The 23,491-nt window shown below is 40.7% G+C and overlaps 1 protein-coding gene across 1 annotated transcript in view; it reads left to right on the top strand.

Annotated features, from left to right (window-relative positions):
- LOC104967253 (band 4.1-like protein 1) overlaps positions 1 to 23,491 on the top strand; it is a 135,695-nt gene extending 112,204 nt beyond the window's left edge. Inside the window, exons 12-24 of the mRNA XM_010796669.1 lie at positions 3,621 to 3,733; positions 4,537 to 4,686; positions 6,681 to 6,767; positions 7,585 to 8,961; positions 11,541 to 11,591; positions 12,427 to 12,771; positions 13,427 to 13,555; positions 18,770 to 18,829; positions 19,909 to 20,004; positions 20,395 to 20,475; positions 20,590 to 20,706; positions 20,792 to 20,889; positions 22,902 to 23,491. Coding sequence (XP_010794971.1) covers positions 3,621 to 3,733; positions 4,537 to 4,686; positions 6,681 to 6,767; positions 7,585 to 8,961; positions 11,541 to 11,591; positions 12,427 to 12,771; positions 13,427 to 13,555; positions 18,770 to 18,829; positions 19,909 to 20,004; positions 20,395 to 20,475; positions 20,590 to 20,706; positions 20,792 to 20,818 — 2,633 coding nt within the window. The 3' untranslated portion in view covers positions 20,819 to 20,889; positions 22,902 to 23,491. The remainder of the gene's footprint in view (positions 1 to 3,620; positions 3,734 to 4,536; positions 4,687 to 6,680; positions 6,768 to 7,584; positions 8,962 to 11,540; positions 11,592 to 12,426; positions 12,772 to 13,426; positions 13,556 to 18,769; positions 18,830 to 19,908; positions 20,005 to 20,394; positions 20,476 to 20,589; positions 20,707 to 20,791; positions 20,890 to 22,901) is intronic.

Below are 23,491 nucleotides of genomic sequence, written 5' to 3' on the forward strand. Positions count from 1 at the left end.
TTTTTAACATTTTAAAGTAAAATGCTTCAATCTGGTGCACTTTGAGCGCCCAATTAGAGACTGATCTAGGGGATACTACTCTAAAACACCCATATGAAAAAGATCGGTTTGCATTTTATTAATCAAATAAGTATGTGAACATTTCCAATAACCTACCATAGCCAATAACAAATAAATGTAACTTATTTTATTTGTGTTGTTCATTCATATCTTATTTTATCAGTTAACATTTATTTATTTATGCATATTTTTAAATCTCTCCAGTTTTAAACGATATTTTTGGTTTACTGTCCTATAGTATACATTGGAATGATTTCAAACCTGTTTTTATTTATCCTAATAATTATAAAGGTGTGCCTTGGAAATATTTGTTTACATAAACTGTGATCAAAACGTTTGAGACTCACTGAGATAACTTAGACTAAAGTGAACTATCTAAACACTCAGAGTCCTTTACCTCACTGAGCCTCTCAGTCTGACAGGACAGAGCTCTCCCTCCACATTATTGTAGAAACAGCTTCTTATATCCGTTAGCGCAGCAGAAGCTAACAACAATCCCCGCCGGTACCGGTACCGCGGTATCCCCTCTCTCTATCTCTCTCACTTTGGCTGTGAGCTGCGGGCGCCTGCTAAGCCAACATCCCCCACATTCATCACTACAGCGCCCATCGTACAGGGCAAATGGAAAATGTAACCGGGGTGAAAAGGGTGTTATCTTTACTTAATTAGGAATGTTGTTACATCAAGGCTGAACATTCTTTATTTTTGCATTATATCTTGTGGAAGTGCAGATCCCCTGTCCTCCACCAGGGGGTGCTGCAGCACCCTCAGCACCCCTACTTCCCACGGCCATGAATACATGTTACTAATCCTTACAGTATAAGTGTAAGGATTACACTTACACTTACAGTCATTGCTTTCTGGCGGACGTGACCCTTTTACAGGTTGCATAGGGAAAATTAGTAGCAGTCTACTGCCATGCTACTCAGTTCACTTTCTACTCAGTTCCGGTTTCCTGTCTAACCTTCAGTAGGCCTACATATTTTACAAACATATAAATGTGCAAATAATAATAATAATAATAATTTCAATTTATATAGCGCCTTTCACGAAACACAAGGACGCTTTACAATGGGAAGTAACAAAACAAAACAAAAAGTAATAATAATCATACAGATACATAGGCTGAAGAAAACAAAACAGGAACAGGTTGCTGAGTACTGTATATTAGTTGAGGCCAAAGGCCTGAGTGAACAGATGGTGTTTGAGGTGTTTTTTGAAGGTGTCCAGAGAGTCTGCATTCCTGATTGCAGAGGGGAGAGAATTCCAGAGGGTGGGGGCTGCGACACTAAAGGCTCTGTTGCCAAATGTTTTCAGCTTGNGTTTTAAAGAGTACCTGACCTCCCTTTATATTAATAGAACAATAATGTCATTGTTAGCTAATGAATGTTTCCATGCTGAACAACGGCAACATGACAACGTTTTCATTGGTCCCTCTTCTTTAGAGAAGACCAGGAAATGATGGATACACGGATCGTGTTCAAATCAATAGGCACGCAATGACTCTAAATAATAATGATCACGCCACCAAACACACATTCAGACTAAAGGAACCAGCCTGTTTGGAAAATGAGAGAAGTAGAAAGTACAGGTATTTGTGTTCAACATGTAAGAAGTAGAAAGTACAGGTATTTGGGTTCAACATGTAAGAAGTAGAAAGTACAGGTATTTGAGTTCAACATGTAAGAAGTAGAAAGTACAGGTATTTGGGTTCAACATGTAAGAAGTAGAAAGTACAGGTATTTGTGTTCAAAATGTAAGAAGTAGAAAGTACAGGTATTTGTGTTCAAAATGTAAGAAGTAGAAAGTAAAAAGTCGTCAGAAAAACAAGTAGTGGAGTAAAATACTGATACCAGAAAATGTAAGTACGTGGCAAAGTATTTGTACTCCACTACTTCCCACCTCTGGTCGAAATGAATAAAGCTTCCAGGGACATGGCATTGACAGTAAGGGTGTGATGGGCTCAGAAAAGCCCATCAGGTCAATGTGGGTTTATCCAGTATCGGCATGGAATTACTGTGGTGGATTTAGCACTTACTAACTTCTCCTTTCACTCTTATTCACTCAGACTTGTTTGCTTACACTGCACTGCTCATAAATCCCGCTGACAGCTTCACAGTTTTTTAACCCTTTCTCTTTATGCTGACACATGCAAGCCTAGCGCTCTGTTGCTAACGTGCTATCTCTTTTTATAACTCATGCTGGCGTTCAGGAGGAGGCTGGGTCACCAGTTGACAGTAAACAGGAGGTACTTGGTGTCTGGTGATTTGGTCTCTGTCTGTCAACCTGTCTTTACTCATCCATCATTATGTAGAAATGTGTTATTGTGTAAGTGGTGATGCAAAAGTCGTGTCTGGGCGAACTGTCATAGCTAAGCATCCCAGCAAACATTTGACTGGCAGTGATATGTACAGTTAGGAAAATTGAAGTAACATGAAATGCTCAAAAATCTTTAAAACCAGTTGAAACCAATATAAGTTTGTATTTGTGTTATGATAAATAAACCTCCAGTTTTATATTAAAGTTATAATAATGATGATTATCAGATCAATTTCTATTGTCTGATCTAAATCAGTCTGTCTCCTGTGATGACGAAAGAAGACAGGTTTTGTCAGGATGAACTAAAGTAGATTTTTCTTTTTCATCTGGAGAACAGGTGAGAAAAAAAGAAGTGCTAGTGAAAACATTTTTTTGTTTTTGGAGTTCTGAGATTAAAGTCAGAAATCTGAGAAAATCAGAACTAAAGTAAAAAAATGTGGTAACTGTTAGAATAAAGACTGAGTGGTTTACTTTGGGTTTTCTTGTAGTACAAAGGTTGTCCTGAAGAAGCTGAAGTGCCCCCATAACCCAGGTTTTTTTGGACTAAAAGCATTCATGTTCCTTCCTTTCTCCATGCACTCTAAACACAAAGTGCATACATTTCTTCACCTGGAAGAAAACATCTTAGTCCTATTTTTTCACCATAAGTCAGAATCTTTGACTTCAATTTCAGAATTGAAAAGGAAAAATATCACTTTGGTCCAATCCAAAAAACAAAACCACGTGGCCCTAAACCTCTTCCAGTAGCTTCTCACCTGTTGCGAAAAATGATTTAGGGAAATCATCTATTCCAAAATGTTTACTGGGATGTGTTTCTAAATGTCTCTCGGCATGGCCACATCTTGTCTGTCTGTCTGTCTGTCTGTCTGTGTGTCTGTCTGTCTGTCTGTCTGTCTGTGTGTCTGTCTGTCTGTCTGTCTGTGTGTGTGTGTGTGTCTGTCTGTCTGTCTGTCTGTGTGTCTGTCTGTCTGTATGTCTGTCTGTCTATGTGTGTGTCTGTCTGTGTGTGTCTGTCTGTCTGTGTGTCTGTCTGTCTGTGTGTCTGTCTGTCTGTCTGTCTGTGTGTGTCTGTCTGTCTGTGTGTCTGTCTGTGTGTCTGTCTGTCTGTCTGTGTGTCTGTCTGTCTGTCTGTCTGTCTGTCTGTCTGTCTGTCTGTCTGTCTGTGTCTGTCTGTCTGTCTGTCTGTCCGTCCGTCTTCTTTATGACTGAACTTCTACCATCCTGTGTCTGCATCTGAACCTTGTTCCTGCACTTTCTGACCCCTCACTCTCCACCTCTTGTTCTCGCACCACCTCCTGCCCCAACTCAGCTTTCTCAGTTGGATCAGGAGTCCACTCCTCGGCACAAACAGGAGGTACAGGTTCCTGTCTTTAGACCCTGCTTTTTTTTGGAGATTTTTACAGATTCATTTTTTGCCTGCATCAAAATAAATGTGAATTATACAACATTGGTCCTCTTTGAGCATACGTTCAGGTATCTACTTTGACAGTCTCCGGGTGAAATACCTCTCTATTTTTAGAACAGAGAGAACGTCCTTAATTTAAAATCCTACACAAGTACAGGAAAATTATCTACTTGAAATACAATGATGTTCAGTGTAGATCTATGCAACCTCTAAGCACCACTTGAACTTTTAAAACGGAGCTGAACATTAGCATTCAACATATCTGGTAGAAAACTGTCCAACCAAGGACACGGAGAGTATTAGTTTAAATGAATTCATTTTGAATTAATATGAACTAGTCATACACATTGGATAAATCGCATCAGTTTTGGACATGAGGAGAAGGTTATTATTAGATATCAGTATTGGCTAAAAAAAAACATACTGTGCATCCCTATTGTGCAACAATAGATGTTACATATTCATTTATGAATCCATCTACTTGCCTTGGTTGATTTATTTTAGCTTCAGTAGCATCTGAAATGTCAATGCTCTCCATGGGCCACAGCTCAGAGTCGTAAAACACCAGCTTTAGTTAACATGAGTGTAAGCGTTCACATTGCATCTTCTTCCTCAGTGCTCTCTCATGTCTTGTTCAGTCATGCATATCATATGTTGATGTGAGTCCTGCTGGTGAAAGGATGTCGACGTTTTGCTAATGCATTCCTCGCTTCTTCTTTTTTTTCCCCCTCCTGTTGCAATTTCTCCTCCAGTTTCTGGATAAGTCGAAGGATGTTTTGCTGAAGCACCAGGCGAGCATCAACGAGCTGAAGAAGGCCCTGAAGGAGCCCAACAGCAAGCTGTCGGTCCGCGAGAAACGTCTGTCGGGAACCTCCCCGACCGGCACGCCGGAGAGGAAGGCTGTGAGTAGAATAAAGGGGGAGGGGGGGCTTTGCGATGGTTAATATCTCAAGTCCAGTAAACTCTGATGCTTGACATTACATTAAAGGGCATTCACTTTCCCATATGGCCGCTGTCCTGTTGAATTGAGCTTTTGAATGCCTCAATCGAAGCAAAACCGGGCATATTACGTGAGAAGCCTGATATGGTTGATACATTTCTGATCAGTGTGCGGAAGTCTTCGTAGGTGGGATGGTTCAAACACTACTGGGCTTTCATTAAGGAGGCCAATGTCTGTGTCTAGTGTCAATTCAAAACATACTCAACTTTGACTTTTGTCATTTTGCATCCATTTTACTCAAATTACCTAATAAACACACTTATTTCTAGCCGAACCATGATCTTTTACTAAACCTAACTACTAGTGTTGTTGTTTTCTTTCAATTTACGGCATTGCCAAGGTAGTTTAGGAGAAAAATTAATTTCCCCCAGAACATGATTGAGAATGCACTGTAGTTGTACGGTAACGTATATTTTTAGAAAGGGTTGTAAACTTTATTGAAAAGTAAGCTCTTTTCATTTATGAATAATTGATCCAGAGTAGACTGAATAATTCAAGCCAGAAGATATGCTGTGTGATTAGTGAAGGTATTTATGGCTATTCCTTTTCCTAGAGGCAGTTAAAACGTGCATCCCCTTCCCAAAGAAACTGCTACTCACAGAAACAAGAAAAGTGTATAATGAAGTGCATCTCCCTGGTGGCCCTAATAATTCTGACAGTAGCTCAGAGGTACTTGAAGATGACTGACGGGCAGCACAGCAGGAGGCATCTTGATGAGATTAGATGTTTTTTTAAGATGTACCCAATGTGAGGCACTTGAGACATAATTATCAGTTATCTTTTTTTGTTTTCCTTGATTGCCCTGACAGGGACACAGTCTTTCTGTATGCCAGATCACAAAAGCTCTCAACTTTTTGGGTAATTAGGCTTTTGAAGGAAGAGCCCGGAGATTTTAGACGTTCAAATAGGATGGTTTTGTTTTTGTCAGTGACTAAATTGTCTTCAAGCAATCTCCCATCTGCTGTCTCGGAAAATCGGATTATGCCCATACAATGTCAAATGTTGTCTGCGGCAGAAAATGTAATTTGCACAGTGTCTTATTCGAGGTATTATTCAGTTAGACTGACAGTCGAAGGCGGGGAAAGTCGCTGTGCTCTGAGATTCAGTTGAACTCAACCCTTTGGTGTAGTAACAGATATTTGCATTGCAAATTTGGTTTTGTGGATTTGGTGGCTGTCAGCTCGTCTGGATTACATCTTTTCAGTTTGAAGTTCATTAGAAGGTTTCTACAGAATTACTTAAAGAGACAGTTAAATAAAACATATACATTATTCCAATTACCGGTAGTGCTATCATTCAATCTAGATTGTTTTTGTGTGAGTTGAAGAAATCATGACTCGGAAACTCAAGATTATCCTCAAACTATGGTGTGAACAGTTTGTGGGAATGTAGGAACTGTTTTCTTTCCAACTATCTACCTCTACCAACTGTATCACCAAACAAAAGCTTGCATCTTCTCATTTGTTGGTGGGTGTAGTTTGGTAGGAATAAAATAGTTCCTACATGCTCTCAACATGGTTTATTACCTTAAGTACTTGGATTTCTAAAATACATTGTCATTGAGTATTCCAAAGCCTAGTGCGATCTTCCATTTTGTTGGAAAGAAGGAAGACTTCTCTACGTCCGATATCTTCAACAGTTGGCAACTCACACCCAAACAATCTCAATTTATGAATAGCGAATCCGGTAAGAGGCAACATAATTATTTTAGATTAAAAGATGAACTGTCCCTTTTAAAACCTATTAGCACTGATCCTTTCCAACTTTCCCATGTTCTCGTTCTTGCATGAAATTGTCTACTGTGAGTCTTACTAATTGACTTCCTCATTTCGAGTTTTAGCTCTAACAGCTTTTCTCCCTTTCCTTTAACTCTCTCCTCTGCCTCGTGTCGGCCAGTCGGCGGTCCGAGCAGTGGGGAAGGACCCTGTTAACAGCCTGTCTGTTGAGGGTTTCGTCCAGAAGACGGTGGTGACTTCACCTGAGGTTACATATCTCTCACTCTTTCTGTTTCATGTTGTTTATGGCATTTGTGGATTGGTGAAATGCACTGCCTTGTGTGCATCATTATCATTCATATGTCTATCATATTTGAAAGTGACACTGCCGGCAAAGACATTGTGTTTAATGATCTGGTGATTTTAGACATTTTAGATTTGACTTTACTTCAGTAACATGTCTTCTTTCAGAAAGGAAAGAAAACATGCAAAATACTAATTTAGGTCTTGTATATTTGCTTCTGTACATTTCTCCTCAACCTACCAAAAGTTGGATATTTAAAACCTTTAATACAAAACATTGTTTGGAACGATTCACGGTTTTTGTGTCCATCCATCATTCATATTCAGATTTTTATAAAAGGTTTTTCCTAAAAACATTGTGCAGAGGAATGTTCCATGACAACATGTTATAGATGTATCCTCTGACTCCACATGTCAACAAAATGAAACAAGAATTTTGAACCTGGCTTAATCAAATGTTCAGATTCACATTAGCTCATATGTAATGCCTGAATTGCATATTTAAAACACAATTTGAGAAACCACTCAAACACAACACATAATTGCATTTTGTAGGCGATTAACCGGGGAAGTATACGTGTTATAGTTAAACCCTATTCACTTGGGGTATCTTTCCTTAAGAATAAATCCCTACATGCAATTTCATGATCATCGAACCTTCCCATTGTAGCAGTTGAATATTGTGTTCCCTTTTCTGTGATTCAAATGATTGCGTAGGTTTAATTATTTGCAGCAGCTGTGCTTGGCATGTCTAACTGTTTTTAATCTATACCAACATGTAGGGCTCTGAGGAGTGGGTATTGATTGAAAAACAAGAAACTTATCTTCAGGACCAAGACTGGAAGGCAGAAGAAATGAACAAATTGGATTCTTCATGGGAGAAAGAAGAGCTGGAAAAAGAAATAGACATAACCAAGATGATAAATAAGGAGGTAACAGGGTATGACAGCAAAGAAATGAAAAGCCATATTGATGAATTTTCATCAACCAAAGAGGCAGAGGAGTGCTCTGAGCCACGGCCGACTAACAAAAGTCGTTTTATGGTTCAATTATCTGAAAATGCAGACTTGAATCTTGACAAATCTCAAAGTAAACTATCTCAAGACTCCGACCCAGATGCAAACGATGATTTGGCCCCGGGCTCACAGCAGATGAAAGACCGTACAGCTTCGAAACCAAGGAAAAAGAGGAGACCCCAGAGCTTAAACCTGGGTATGCCTCCCGAGCTCATTTACGGGAAAGAAAGCAGTGACTCTACTGACGAAGACAATAACGGCTCAGACTTGGACCTCAGTCCAGAAAAAAAAACAAAAGCCGGAAATCATTGCGACCTATCGCCAGTGGAGATGGTGAAGGATGATCAAGGATCAGAAAAAGATGAGTCTTTCGGGGTCTACAAAGACGACCAAGAAGATATATCATTAGAGAGTGAAAACATGGAGGTAGAAGCAGAGCAGGTAAAGAGGAAAGTGAGTCAGGTTGGGCCAGCTGATATCGATATGGTGAATGGACCCGGAAAGATGGAGCATGATAGTTCAGTAGCAGCTGTTAAAGGGGAGTGTGGGATGAAGTCGCGAGGCCGGGGTCTTATTGACAACAAAGATCTAGCTGAGGTAAAGCTGCGACAGGTCAGGACGCATGAGAGGAAGATCAGTAGTTCTGGGGGAGAGGATATTGAGGGTTTATTGGGAGATAGAAGCCAGAGAACGTCTCTCCAACGACTGTCAGGCAGCAGCTTTCAGTCAGAAATCACCAGGATTGTTCCTCTTAAGCCGGAGCGATCAAAGAGTGTAGCGTGTAAGGACGAAAGGGGCTGGGAAGAGCCCACGGGACTCGTCAGAAGGGAATACCGCTGGTCGGTGGGTTCTCCGGAGGCGTCCTCGGACCTCTCCTGGACAGACTCGGCTGCCTTTCATCCATCTTTTGCAGCAGATCTGGAGGGAATCACTAGAGCAGAATATCCTGATGACAGCTATCAGTTTGCTAGAGGACCGACGGAGAGTCAGTCGTTCTGCTCAAAGATTTCAGCGCTTCACAAAATGGCTCCCCCGGCCCCGCCAGTAAAAACACAGAAGGCCCGAGAATCTGGACTCATACTGCGGAACAGCCGAAACCCTGGCAGGGAGCCGAGTCTGGACGCAGCCAAGAAGAGACACTCGGTAACTCTGCTTGGCATCTGCTATTCAGTCATTGGAAATTAAAGCATCGCATGAGCTTCAGACAGACTCGCACGCCATTTTTATTTTTTTTCTGCGTTTTCAGTGACTTGAACTCATCCATCTTACTTCTTACGGAGCGGCACTTCTGCTCTGTCTTATTGCAAAATCTGTCAAAAAAGTTTTCCCAATTTCTCCCTTCTCATTGCCCCCAACATGCACCACACTGTCTGGCAAATCTCTACAGCTCACCTCAGTTTGATTACTGGCTGTGAAATTTAACAAAACAAAAAGATACAAAAATCAATACCTCATGTTTTGGTTGTTGGTTCGTCTTCACCTTCTCTAACTTGTGAGCCTCAGATTTCTTTCCGGCTCACATTGTTGTTTGTCAGAGGGTGGCAAAGAAAGAAAGGCGTACATATTATCATCGCTCCGATGATTTTCAAACTGGAAATACAAAAACAAACGATTTATGGCATACTAATTTGAGAAAGAAAGGGGTGAAAGTGCTGCCATTTCTTTGAGACAGACAGCTATTATTTCACAAAATTGGATATAAATAGAGTATAGAATTGGTTTATGCATAAATAATTTAGAAACTGATAAACTTGCATGACCAGGCTTTAAAGAATATCTCTCCCTCCTTCTGATTGGTGATGATAAAGCATAAAACAGATGCAAAACCCCCCTCTGGATATGAAAGTAAGCGCTGATGTAAATACACTGGTTCCTCCCCAGCAGGCAGTGAGCAGCTCAGTGCCTGACACAGTCAGATTTGCTGCTTTCATTTCACTGTTGGTATCATTAGGAGCTTGCACGCTTTTGACACCAGAATGAAAGGAATTTGAAGTGAATAGACATGACAGCTTTCATCATTTCCCGCCTTTTCATCTGAGTCAAGCTCTTGCATATATTGGATTAAACAAGCATGAGAAGAGTTGTTGCGTAGCTCTCGGTTTGCAACCTCACTGGCGACTGACAATCATATCAAGATCAGATTGAAGTCGGGAGTGTGGGAAAATATGATATGCTCCTCCAGACTTGTGGACCCATTCAAACAGTCATTTTGGCAGGCTTTGAAATGCACCCCGGCACCTTTTTATTGGACTTTTAACTATTTTATTTGATAATATTTGAATGCTCCCTTTTTTAAATTCAAGGTGCGTAGTGTTGCAACACTTGGCTGCTGCTATGCTGGAAACTTGCTCATTATACAGACTGCATGTTTCTCTTCTCTGCTAAATCTAACTAATAAACTTGGCTGTGGATGTTGTTGTTGTTGTTGTTGTTGTAGCAAGCTCACCTCTTTTGTGTCCTCTATTGCTGTTTGTTATGTAGAGTATTGCCTGAAATTTGTGCTGACATCCATTGGGACCTGACTGGATCTGAACAGACTCAGTTGGCTATGATTGGGTCTGGCTGAATTCCTCACCTAAACTTGGGTTTGAGTCAGTTTAAAATACATAATTAGCTGTTTTTGTATTTGTAGCTATATTAAAGTTAAACAATACATACGTTTGCCCTCACTTTAAATGCTATGTATTAATCCGAACTGTTTGGGTGTGAGTTGCTGAGTGTTGAAGATATCTGCTATATAAATATGTTTCTTCTCTCAAATATGATGAAACTAGATGACACTTGGCTTGTTGTGAACAAAGCTTTACAACAATGTCTTTTTTCATAAGTCAATACTAAAGATATCCCTAGACCTAGTTGTGAGCAGTTTAAAGAAGGATACATCTTACTTGCAGAAGGACCCTCTCATCTAGCTATAGCTGCTAGCTATCGTCTGCTAGCTATCGTCTGCTAGCTATTGTTGGCTAGCTATCGTCTGCTAACTAGTGTTGGCTAGCTATTGTCTGCTAGCTATCGTCTCCTAACTAGTGTTGGCTAGCTATTGTTGGCTAGCTATCGTCTGCTAACTAGTGTTGGCTAGCTATTGTCTGCTAGCTATTGTCTGCTAGTTAATGTCAGCTAGCTATTGTCTGCTAGCTATTGTCTGTTAGCTATTGTCTGAAAGCCAATGTCTACTAGCCAATGTCTGCTAGCTATTGTCTGCTAGCCAATGTCTACTTGCCAATGTCTGCTCTTTTCAGTTAGCTGTAAACAAAAATAGTTCCTGCATGAAACTGCTCAAAAACAGTTTATGGATTTTCTTTAGTAACCAAGTCATACGTTTGGGAAAACAGACATTGCTATTTAGTTTTTCTATGTATTTTCTTTGTGCTAAAAGAATCACAAGCTGAGTGCCATATAGTTCCTATGTATTCAAGAGAAGGCAGATATCTTTACAGACAATATGTCAATATGCAGCAGCTCACACCAAAGCATACTACATTGATAAATAGCACCACAGATAAGAGGAAACATGTTTTCTAAACGTGAAAATGTGCAGACTAACTGACCAGTACCCCCAGTTTAGGTTGGGACTGAACAATCTTACCATATTTTCAGGATCCAGTCAAGCTCTGCTTTTCAGATTTGTGTGTGTGTTGTGGCCTCTCTCAGTTCACTGACCACTTCAGCTTGTGCTAACCTTCAGATGCTCTCTCTGCTCTTTCCTCTGCTTCCCCCTGCAGGAGCCCGTCTCTACTCCTGCCATTTATGAAGAGCCGTTTGCTGATTTCAAGGTTATTCATCCACCTTCATCATGCCTCACCCATCTTCTCTTTTCCTTTCTGCATCCCTTACGGCTAAACTGCTTCCCTCCCTATAACTGAACGACCAGTTTCTACTGATAAATAAAACATAGCCCGAAGCCATACAGATTGACATTTGTTATGGTCACTGGCTACTCAGCTGCAGTCATCCATCATCTTGAGTTGGAATTGAATGTGTGGGTGGAAAACAAAATCCCTTATGCTTGTCTATTGCAGACATGATCCAGTTTTAACTGTGATGTAATTAGCTCGTGTGTGTAATTAATGAGTGGCATTACTTACATGAGGGGCCTAAGGAGTTTCATTATAATCAAACGGTTTCCCTCCTCTTTGGATCCTGACCCCTTAAAACAGAGCGGTTTCATTTCAGATCTCGTGCCACGTGTTGAATGCCAGTACTTTATTTTTGTTTTATTTGAATGCTTGGTGACAACTGACCGCAAAATCCACAAAACTATGAAGTTGAGAATTACGTTTTTAAAGTTTTCAGGCTAAGAGGCACATTTCATTTGGTATGTTCTATTAATTCATTTTATGCAATTTGAAATGTCCTTAAATACAAACCCTTTTCAGGCTCAAACAGTTAACTTTTCCTTTCTGACATGACTGCATGCCCTACAATACTGTAAATATGAATAATACACATTGCATGTACACTGACTCGGATTTTGAGTCCTCCATGAATCCAAGCAAACCCTCAAACACAAGGATGCCACTTCCACTCCATATCATGACATCTTCGCCATCCCTCCGCCTGCAGTGATATAACCTCAGAGTGGTGATCCTCTCTCTGTACCCGTCCCAGAAGGAGCTCGGGGACAGGAGGCCTCTCCCCAGATTAGCGTCAGAGGAGGAGCAGGACCGGGACACGGTGGCCTGCATGAGAGAATCCCACCTGGGCATCGAGCGTAAATGTTCCAGCATGACGGTGAGCTCCACGTCGAGCCTGGAGGCGGAGGTGGACTTCACCGTCCTGATGGACCTCCACTCCGGATCCGAAGACTTCTCTAAGGGCACGTCGGAGCACGGAGAGCGGGGCAGGCAGCCTGAGGTGTGCCGGGAAGATTTTGAAGAGACCTCCAGGTTCTACTCTGCCCGTCTGATGGGCTCCCGGGACAAGTCTCCCATAGAGGAGGGAACACATCACGAGGTAGACTGATGAACATACTGTGGAGGAAATGTGTATTTGATCCCCTGCAGATTTTGTAAGTTTGCCCACTTATAAAGAAATGTACAGTCTATAATTGTAATGGTAGGTTTATATAAACAGAGTAAGAATATCAAAAAGAAAATCCTTAAAAATAGAAATGTCTTTGTAAGTGGGTAAACTTACAAAATCTGCAGGGGATCAAATACTTATTTCCTCCACTGAATTCGTCCTTCATCATCATCTTCATCATCCCCCGCTGGATTCACCCTGCGTTGCTGGACTTGGTGCCATAACTACGGCAGCTTTTTATATTATTTGTTGTGGTTGTTGTATCATTTTCCATTGTTTGCATTTTATCACGTCTGTTTATTTTGGTTCCTCGCTCTACTTTTTTTGTTCTCCTTGTATTTTGATTTATGAATTCTTCGCACATTTTATTTGTGTCTTTCTAGTGGATTTTCCCTGTTGTTTCACCATCATTTGCATGATTCCATTAAACCAAACAATCCAATAAAAGCAAAGTATTTTAAGTGTTTGTTCCTTTAAGTAAACATTGTTGAAATGCTTTGTTTTGAAAAATACGCTCTCTGCAAGAATTGCATCATTTTCTTGCTAACAAATGATGACTTAACTCTACTGTTGTCGTTTCACACAGCCTCCCGTGGCAAAGAAAGAAGCCAGTGCTGTGAGTGCGGCCCACATCATGAAGAGGGCTGATAGCAAGAAGGAGACACACACAAATGGATCAGAGGCCCACTCCAACATCATGAATGCCTCACCGCAGGTAAATAAACAATCAGAATATTAGCAAAGCTAATTTATTGCCATAAAAAGAGCTGCATAATTCATGAATCTGCACATTGCACGTACTCAATAATAGCTCCACTGTTCCATCCTTTAGTGACATTATCTTGCATAATCCTGTTAGAAAATCTAAAAATCTAAATACTTGCGGTAATTACATTAATATTCTGTGATTAATCATGATTAATGACCCTATACCCGTCAGATGAGATGGGCAATCACGCTCATTTGTCATTTCCATTTTGAAAGGAGTTTCTAAAGCAAGAAACCCCTTTCACATCCCCCTTTGTGCATCTCCTAAACGTACTACATTAGTTATATCTTGTAGGTTTCTCCGTTCAGAGGAAAGTATGTGTTGGACAATTTCGTTGGGCCGATAAAGTGTCGTTTGACACTTTTTTTCTGCGTGCTGGCTGTAGTTTTTTCATTTATCCAACTGACACTGGTATGGGTCAACTTGATCAACATGACACAAGCCCATTTGTATGACAATCCTTTCCCACAAACACAAACAACCAGTACTCTGTTGGTCAATCGCTCTGAAAATACACACTTTCGTACCACAATGGCAAAGGCTGCTTCTCTGCCTCTGATTGGCTAGTACTCGCTGCCTTCTTCTGTGGTTTTGTTAGTTAGGTCAAAGCTTGAGTTGATACCTATGGTTGATACTAATACAGTGTGTAATTTAGGAGCTGTGAGCCTTCGGAACAATGGCTTTTTGAGTCTGGGTAACAGGCTTATGGAAAATGTCGATCAAATGGGATGTTTTCCAGACTATTGAGTGTTTACAACAATTGTGTGGCTGCCCTTTTATTTTGATTGTTTTTTTTATGTAGCCTACATCATATTTTAAATATCAATGCTGAAGCTAAGGTATTAGCAGAAAGGAAGGACAATACTCGCCACAGGACACAAACACCAGACTTGTAAAATGTTTTTCAGAGCTTTGTAGTCAGTTTTGATTAGAGGAAGACGCATGTTCCCTGGGCTCTGGTCGAATGAAGCCCAAATTCCCCAGACAGGGAGGACATAATAGCATCATCATGGAGTGATTAAAGTATTGACAGTGTATTAATGAGGATGATGAAAGCAGGTGTGAATCCCATTCATCTCCGGAGACAAAGCTTTGAGTGCCCGCCGACTGTCCCACAGGTGCCTTATTAAAATGCAATCATTGCGCGGCTCACAATGCGGCTAATGGTGTGCGGGAACTCAGGCATCGATTTAGACTGGGGGCCTTTTGAAGTGTCAGATCAGTGTTGAGTCCAATTTCAAAGATGCCAGAGTGAGACGTCTTTGGAGGGGTGGAATAAAAAGTGTGTGTGTCTGTGCACCTGCAGCAAATGGAGGATGACATCATGGATAGGCAGACAAAGATCTACAGCAGTGACTCTGTTGAGCCAGGAGAGGGCGCTGTGTCATGTTTTCTGAGGCTCAACAGCAGCACAAAGGCTGGATGATGCCAACTGGCTGCATGACAATGACAGCCTCTGAATTTGGGCAGCGTTACCACCAGACCGCAGTAAAAGCAATCTTTTCATCTTGAGGATTACCTCGATATACACTCAAGGAGTTTGGACATGCTGATATTGGTTTGATTGACACTCATGGCTATGAAATGTGTTGTCAATAAAGCCTTGTCTCTTACATAATGCTCAAGAGATTATACCTATGAGTATCTTGGGGGTGTTTTGACTTTATTACTTGGAGTAGTTTGCTAACCTGTTAAGCCCCAAGGTCCCCGCCGGCGGGACACTGTGTCTCAGGGGATCTTAATATTTAAGAACCTATTAATGTGTTATACCAGATTAACGGAAATAATCTCAGCTAACTGACGATATAAACCATATTTACCAAAACAAAACACAAGTCTCATAAGAAGCATCTAAATGACCCCTTAGCGAAAAATGCTAACGGACATTGTCACAGAACTCAAGAAGTACCCTTATTACTTATCGTAGCTGCACATACAAGATATCCGATTAAAGCTGAGGTTCCACAGATTATTTAGGTATATAGTATCATCACTGAGTGATCCGAACTTGCGACAGGGGAAGCAAACACAGACATCACAACACGTACCTTTACGTAGCTTCTAGGGAGATCGTCTCACCGTAGCTGTTAATCTGATCAAATGACGTGTTCAATGGCATTAAAACGAGAAAAAACGCGGCTGAATCGGTTAATCCATAGGTTGATAAAGTTTCTGGGCAATAATTTGAATTATTTATAATCCATAATTCAAATTGCAGAGCAAAAGTTTGCTGCTAATGGTAGCCACCAGAGTGTCTGCTGCTTCCGGTCTTGGTTATGCGGCAGTATAATACACACACATGACCAAATAAGGTGGGAGTTCCCCTCGATTCCATTGGCTCTGACGGTTAGAAAGAGATGGCTGTTTTGCATCAATCTTGATACAGGGTACTTATTATATGTTGTACTTTGGATTCCTAAAGCTTTTAGTCTACTAACCCATCATCCAAGGTTAGTTTTCACTATAAGTACAAAATATATTTTGGACGGACACAATAATTGACAGTTTTTTACCATGTTCAATCTGAATTTTCTTTAAAATAAAAAACATCTATATTGAATCTGACTTTTCTACATCCAACTGACAGGTTTATCATTACTTTGAGAAAAAAGATTATTAATTTAACCCTTTTAGAAGGGAAGATATGGTCATTTGTTCTGGGAATGTCATTTTCGAGCCTGAAACCTGAAAAACAGGCTCGGGGTAACAATAAAATTAGACGAGGTAATAGATGTGGATTCAATAGGCTAAATACAATTAATTAGAAGCATTGCAGTTGCTCTAAAATGAGACTTTCCTTTTTTATAAAATCGTTTCAGATGTTGACTGGCTTGTTAATAACCTAGGCAGCGGAAAACAAATGTTTAGTTTATCTGATTTTAGTATGTGAGTTGGCAGTTATAGGTACCGTCCGCCTTAACTGCTCTTTGCCGTGTTATTGACAGTGCAGTTTAGTTGTTTACTGACTTAATAACTCCACATTTTAGCATGTCACAGATAACCTTTCCAGTGTTTTGAGCAAAAATAAATTGCAAGTAAACAAACTAAACCCAGTGCTGGAAGACTCAAGTACGTACTGTGCAAATTTAGTCATACTTTACTTGAGTATTTCAATATTTTTATAACTTTTTACTTCCTTTCCACTATATCTCAGAGGGAAATATTGCCCTTTTTATTCTACTGCAATAATCTGACAACTTTAATTTCAATTTAGGTCAATATTTACCATGTAAATATCAGTTAAAAGTTTCAATTTGATTATTTTGAATACAACTTTATTAGGTTAGTTCAAATTAACCCTATCTTGACATCATTCAAAAGCTACTTGGATAAATATTATTCCAATAAAATATATATATATAATATTCTAATTTACATAAGTAAGTATATATTTTTATTCTAATTATTCTGTACTTTTACTAGTAAGAGTTTGTACACGGTAATTTAAATTGCAATGGAGTATTTTTATACTGCGGATAAACTTTACTGAATAAAAGGTGTCAATATCTCTCCCACCGCACACTGAAGCTCACCCACAGACATGTTGTTTCCTGCTTGTGCTTCCATAGACAGGCATTGTGGCTTTTCACCACAGGTACATCTAATGACATTAACGACGGCTCCTCTGAACCCTGTCAGTGAGCCAGCATCACCATCAATAACACTTTGTCACGGCAGACATTTTGGCTCATCATGGCAGTGAAAGCCCAGGTGAAACAAATGTCATTAAGGTGCACTTCGTTTAGTGTCTCAGTGAGCCATGAGTGTGAGCCAGCATCCACAGTAGACCTTTTCTCACACAGGTCACAGTAGGTAGGCAAAGGTGTAGATATTGAAATTATTGATGGCTGAATTCTATTTGGCTGCTTTGATTTCAGGTATGCGTGCTCTCTGTTACTTTCACCGAGGCACTTGAAAGAAAATAGACAATGCCTGCTGTGAAAAAAGTAACTGGTGTGCAGTCATTATTAAAGTTATGCTTGTGTGTAAACATGATATAATTGAGATTAGAGTCAAATCCAATCAGACAGTGCAATACTGAATAGTGGTGTTGATGCTTCTGTTGATGCTTACTTTTCTCCCACAATGCAATGTAATCTTACTTGATACATGTAATGTGTCTTTCTAAAGTTGAATCAAGCCCCCAGGAAGTGCGACAGACTTTTATGCAAAACTTTACAGTGGCCAAACGGTGGTACTACAACTTCTGTGTCAATCCGTGACTTCATTGGGCCCACAAAATACTTTTTCCCATTGACTTACATTAGGAAATAAATGTCTGTGAATGAGCGGATACTTTTGTTTAAAACTGAATCAACTTATTTAAATCATTAGGGTTTAAAAGTTGTAAAACGTGCTAAAAGACAAATTAGTTAGTTATTTTGAAGTGTCCTTGGGCAAGATATTTTTAACACTGTAACAAGTTCCCAAAACCAATCGCGGTGCCATTAATGAGCCTTCCCTCACTCACCTGGAGGCTGAACACATCTCAGTTCTCGCACGTCTTGAATACTTACCAGAACTTTCCTCCATTGAGCCTGTTTGGGATGCTCAGGATTAGTGTGCCCAACACTAATTCCAATTCCTGCCAATAACCAGTTACTTTGCACAGCCATTAACCACTCCACAGGCCATAATAAACAACCTGATGAACTCCATTTTGTAGCACTGCATGTGGTCACACCAGATGACTGACTTTTTGTGTTGTTTTCAGGCTAAGAAATTCATTTCTGTAGCCCGAGTCATGTGAAATCCCAATCAATGTCTTCTGAGATTAAACTGCACATTTTAGATTAGCCTTTATTGTGAGCAGCCCAAGGCACTCCTGTGTAATTATTACGCTTTTAATCAGCATCTTGATAAGCTGCTCCTGTCAGTAGATGGATCATCGTGGCAAATGAAACACTCTAAAGTAGAGAGTATCATGTCTTGTGTGTGCATAGCAACTCAACAAAAAATGGGAGCAAAAACAAAGTGTTCATATTTTCAGCGTAAAGCCATTGTGTCTGCCTTATAACTAATCACTGATGTCTTTAATATTCTGATTGAAGTAATGCTTCTTTGATCCCCTATTGTATTTCTTTAATGTCGCTTGACTTTCGTCATCTTAAGAATTTAATAAAGACTCTGCCCACACACGTCTGTTTCTCTCTCCTTCAGAACCACGGAGGCGTCAGCCCGAGGGAGGCTCCTGCTGCCCTGAAAGAAAATGGCTCGCCTGTAAGTATCTCACAGAAGAAATACATCTGTGTGTGTGTGTGTGTGTATGTGTGTGTGTGTGTGTGTGTGTGTGTGTGTGTGTGTGTGTGTGTGTGTGTGTGTGTGCACAGCAGATAAATAAACGTTGTGCCATTGTGCTGCCGCTGTCTCCCTTTGTGACCTTGACCTTTACTTCATATCCTTCTGCAAAATTGTAAAAATGTTATGTGTGTGTGAGAGCCAATTGTTGACAGGACGTTGCTATAATACTTGTATTTGATATCATCAAAATGTCTCAGTTTTATGAGACAGAAGATGTGGATGTCAATATTTTAGATGAATTTGTGCTACTACTAGTGTTGGCAATAACAATGTTATATTTGTTCGCTTTTATTACGGGGCAATAGCTAAAATTTAACAGAAAAGTATGTGCAGCAAACCTGTGTGTGGTGCCTTGAAGGTAGAGCTACCATTATTTGAATTATTTTGATAAATGTTTAATAGTTAAGGTTACTTTTCATGTGAAGCATTTAGAAAATGCTGTTTTCAACCTCTCACATATGGATATTTCCAGCTTTTCCCGTTTTCTTTTATCATATTAAAATGAATATCTTTCGGTTTAGGTCTGATGAAACAAGACATTTAAAGAGGCCCTATTACACTCTTCCTGTGGTTTGTTATATCGGTATTGTCTGGAAAAGCTCAAATCCCCTCCTGAAACGCTCCCATTGGAATCCTTTGTTTACTATCAGGACATAGTGACATAATTCTCGCTCAACCACATTGTACGTGATAGGCTAAGGGGCGGGACATCTCTAAGCGGTTGACCAATCACAACAGAGCCGGCCAGCTAACCAACCAGAGCAGACTGGGCTCTGGTTTCAGACAGAGGGTGAAAAGAGGTGCTGCAGCACAGGCAGTATGAGAAGATAAAGAGCTTTTTGAACATTAAAGCAAGGAGACATGTCACAGGAGAGGCACAGAATACTTATATGAAACTGAAAAAGAACAGAATAGGGCCCCTTTAAAGTCATCATTGTGTGTGTGTGTCTGCAGTGTGTTCCTCAACGTGTGTGTTGCCCCTCTAAAATACTCCACAGGTAAAAGCTGCGACCCAGGAGAGGGACTCTGTCGTTTCCCCGCTGACCATCACAGCTGAGAGCGTCACCACAGCAACCACAACTCAAGTTACCAAGGTAACACCTTATCTGTTCCCATGGTTACAGTCTAATGTCTGGAGCTTGGAGTTAGCCAACAACCAATCACAATCAAATGATCCCTTCATTACAATGTCAGCCTTTAAGGGCAATTTTAATGAATTAGCTTTTGTTTATTTCACACTATTGATCACTTGTTGTGGGAATAGGTGACCAAATAACACTAAAAGATTTTTTTTCATTAAAAATGATGCATAAGAGAACAATCTATATGTTGTTACACAATTTAATGTAATGACATTGTATGAAAAAAAACTGTCTTTACTGAGACAATAGATACGAAATTATGTATTATATGTTATTGAATGATAAGCTTGATTAAACATGTCATCCATTTTTTTATTCTTTCTATCTGAATACTTTTGGCAGACTGTGAAAGGAGGTTACTCAGAGACAAGAATCGAGAAGAGGATAATAATCACAGGAGACGACGATGTGGACCAGCATCAGGTGAGGAGGAGTGTAACAGAGATAATGCACAATTGCACTGTGCCTAAAGTCACGAGGCAAATGAAGCTATAATGTGAGGTTTCTGACCCCTGTGTGGATGCTTCGTGTCCCCAGGCCCTCGCCATGGCCATCCAGGAGGCCAAGCAGCAGCACCCTGACATGCTGGTGACAAAAGCTGTGGTTATCAGGGAAACAGATTCTCCTACTGAGGAGATGCAGCAGCACTCAGAGGTGTGTGACCCCTACAGTGTTCACAGTCTGGTCATGTGATCAGAGTGCAGGTTACTAGATTACTACGCTTTGTTTGCCTGGTTAGATTGCTGAATGGGTTTACTGGACATAGGCCCTCGGACCAGAGGGGACAGAGGGACCCTCGCCCAGAACCTCTGCTTTATGTGGGTGCTAACATTTCATGTAAGAATGTGAATGAAGTGATTACCTTGGGCAGCAAAACAACTACAGAGAGAAGCAAGATAATTACAAAGAGACATGAAAGCCTATGAGGAGACACCATATTCTTACAGATATTCAAAAGATGTAGAAATAGGAATAAAACAGTGACAAAGACACATAATGACAACAAAGACATGTGAATGACCAGAAAGACACAAAACACGTACAAGGTGTTACAAATACATTAAAAAGAGGACACACAATGAACACAGAGACACCGAAGAAGTACAAAGAGACTACAAATACACACAAAACAACTACAAGAAGAAATGCAATTACCACAAAACGATAATAAGGAGAATCATAACTTGTACAAGGAAACAAAGAGAATACAAAGGGTCACAAAACAACTGCACCAATACAAAATGACTTAGAGTGGTACCGGAAAGAGAGGGTAGGGGGCTTCAAATACAAACAATAAATAAGTGAGATTCTGGGCCATGCTTGGCACAACACAATGACAAAGACATGCAAAAAGACCTCATATGCCCCTTTCACACCAACGCGTTTTCAGCTCCGGCTCGGAGCTGGAGCCTGAAAAGTACCGGTTTTTCCTGTTCACACCGCAGCGGTGCCGGCTCTTAGCTCCGAAATCCGGTTCACTTCCAGCTCCAATTAATGTGTGGTCGAGAGGCAAGAGCTTCGGAGCTAAGAGGCGGCGTCGCTTACGTCGAGGCGTGCAGGAAACTAAACCCACCTCCCCGTGCAAACGGTGTCCACCAAAAGTCGAGTCCAGTGTCTATGTGTCATNAGAGGCAAGAGCTTCGGAGCTAAGAGGCGGCGTCGCTTACGTCGAGGCGTGCAGGAAACTAAACCCACCTCCCCTGAACATGGGTCGACTGAAGAGTCTCGTCATGCCTGCCTACAAGCAGTAGTGCTGAGCAAAGTGACTAGAAGGCAACCACACACTTATAATAAGAAACACACTTTATAAAGTCAGGCAACACTAACCAGGCTTCGTGTGATTCTGTTTATTTGCACCTTACTTTGACCATCCGTTCACTGTTATTGATCATTGTGGAGAGAGGCAGACGTTTTGTTTTNGAGAGGCCGCTCTAAAGTATTAGCTAACCCGGAGCTAACGGGAGAATAAACTCCCGTGGAAGAGCAGCCAGCACTGCAGCGGTCGGTAAATGCCGCTGAAACACATGAATAAACAATGAACCACGGCACTCTGGAGAAAAGTATAAGCTTGGAGAAGTCGTTATTTAATTTAATCTGACTTCGTATGATTAAAAGCAACACGATCATCGACACAACGTAGTCCCCCGTTGTTGTTGTTGTTGTGAGCGGGGAGCAAATCAGCGATGTAAACGGTTACGTCATGACGCAGCAGCGGCTGCACCAGTCGGGCTCTGGGTGGTGTGAACAGAGCGGGAGCAGAAAAGGGAAACCGGAGCTGAACCAGAAAAGCTCGAGCTCGGAGCTAGAAAGGGAAAAGCGCTGGTGTGAAAGCCGCAATAGAGACACAAAACGACTACAAGGACACACAAACCATGTTCAAGGAGGCACACAAATACTTAAATAGATGCAACATGACCTTTATAGAGACACATAACAACTGCCACATGAGACACAATGACTGCAATGATTCAAAATGGCTTGAAGTGACACAACAAAAAAGTTACTAAAAAGACCACACACTTTTAATCTAGTGTCTAATCTATGTGGGAGTAGTCTTTCAGTGTGTGTGTACAGACGGACGGATCGAAATACCGTTTCCCACAATCCCGAATACAAAAACATATATATATAAAAATATGTATGCAAATATGTATAAACCGATATATACAATCGAATACACATTTATACATATGCACACATTAAGACCTAAATAAAAGCACAATAATCAATATATACAAAATAACAGTCACTTCAATATCTTTGAGAATGTGCATTGGTGAAGAGCCTTTCCACCTCTCATCTCCCTCCATGTTTGTGTGTGATGACTGATGTTGATGTCTCTGTTGCAGTCCTGATCGGCCGTGAAGGCTCCTGAGACGGGGGGGACAGGAGAGGGTCCTGTTTGTCCCCTGGCCCACCACGCAGATACCAGGACCCTCCAACCCGCCTGTGTAAAAACACCAACACAAGAACAGTTCCTCCTCCACTCCTGTACCCTTTAGACGGACCAACTGTGACACCGCTTGTGACCCAACCCGACCCTCCACCACTTTAGGGAACTGGAAGAATCTACTATTGGATGATTTACCAATTGGTTCATCAAGTCACGGCTGTTATACTTCAGCTCTGTTGTCGACAAAAAACGTAGTTGCATTTGATTTCATCTTGATATTTGAATCAATGAGTTTTCAACCTCCAACCCAATTCCCTCACAAATGGCTTCTGTCACATATGAAAGGTATAACAGCATGGATAAGAGAATTGGATACCAAAACAGACTTGACTCGAGAACAGAAATACTCTGATCATCCATGGATCTTATAGCGATCTTCCGGCATTCTTCCGCATCCCCATTTTACAACTTCTAGGCCCTACTTATTTATATTGATTTATCGATAAGGGCTATTCAGTGTTTGTCCTGTTTTTATTTACTTACTTA

The sequence above is a fragment of the Notothenia coriiceps genome, unplaced genomic scaffold (assembly GCF_000735185.1).
Source record: "Notothenia coriiceps isolate Sejong01 unplaced genomic scaffold, NC01 NC01_scaffold00037250, whole genome shotgun sequence".
NCBI classification, from domain to species: domain Eukaryota; kingdom Metazoa; phylum Chordata; class Actinopteri; order Perciformes; family Nototheniidae; genus Notothenia; species Notothenia coriiceps.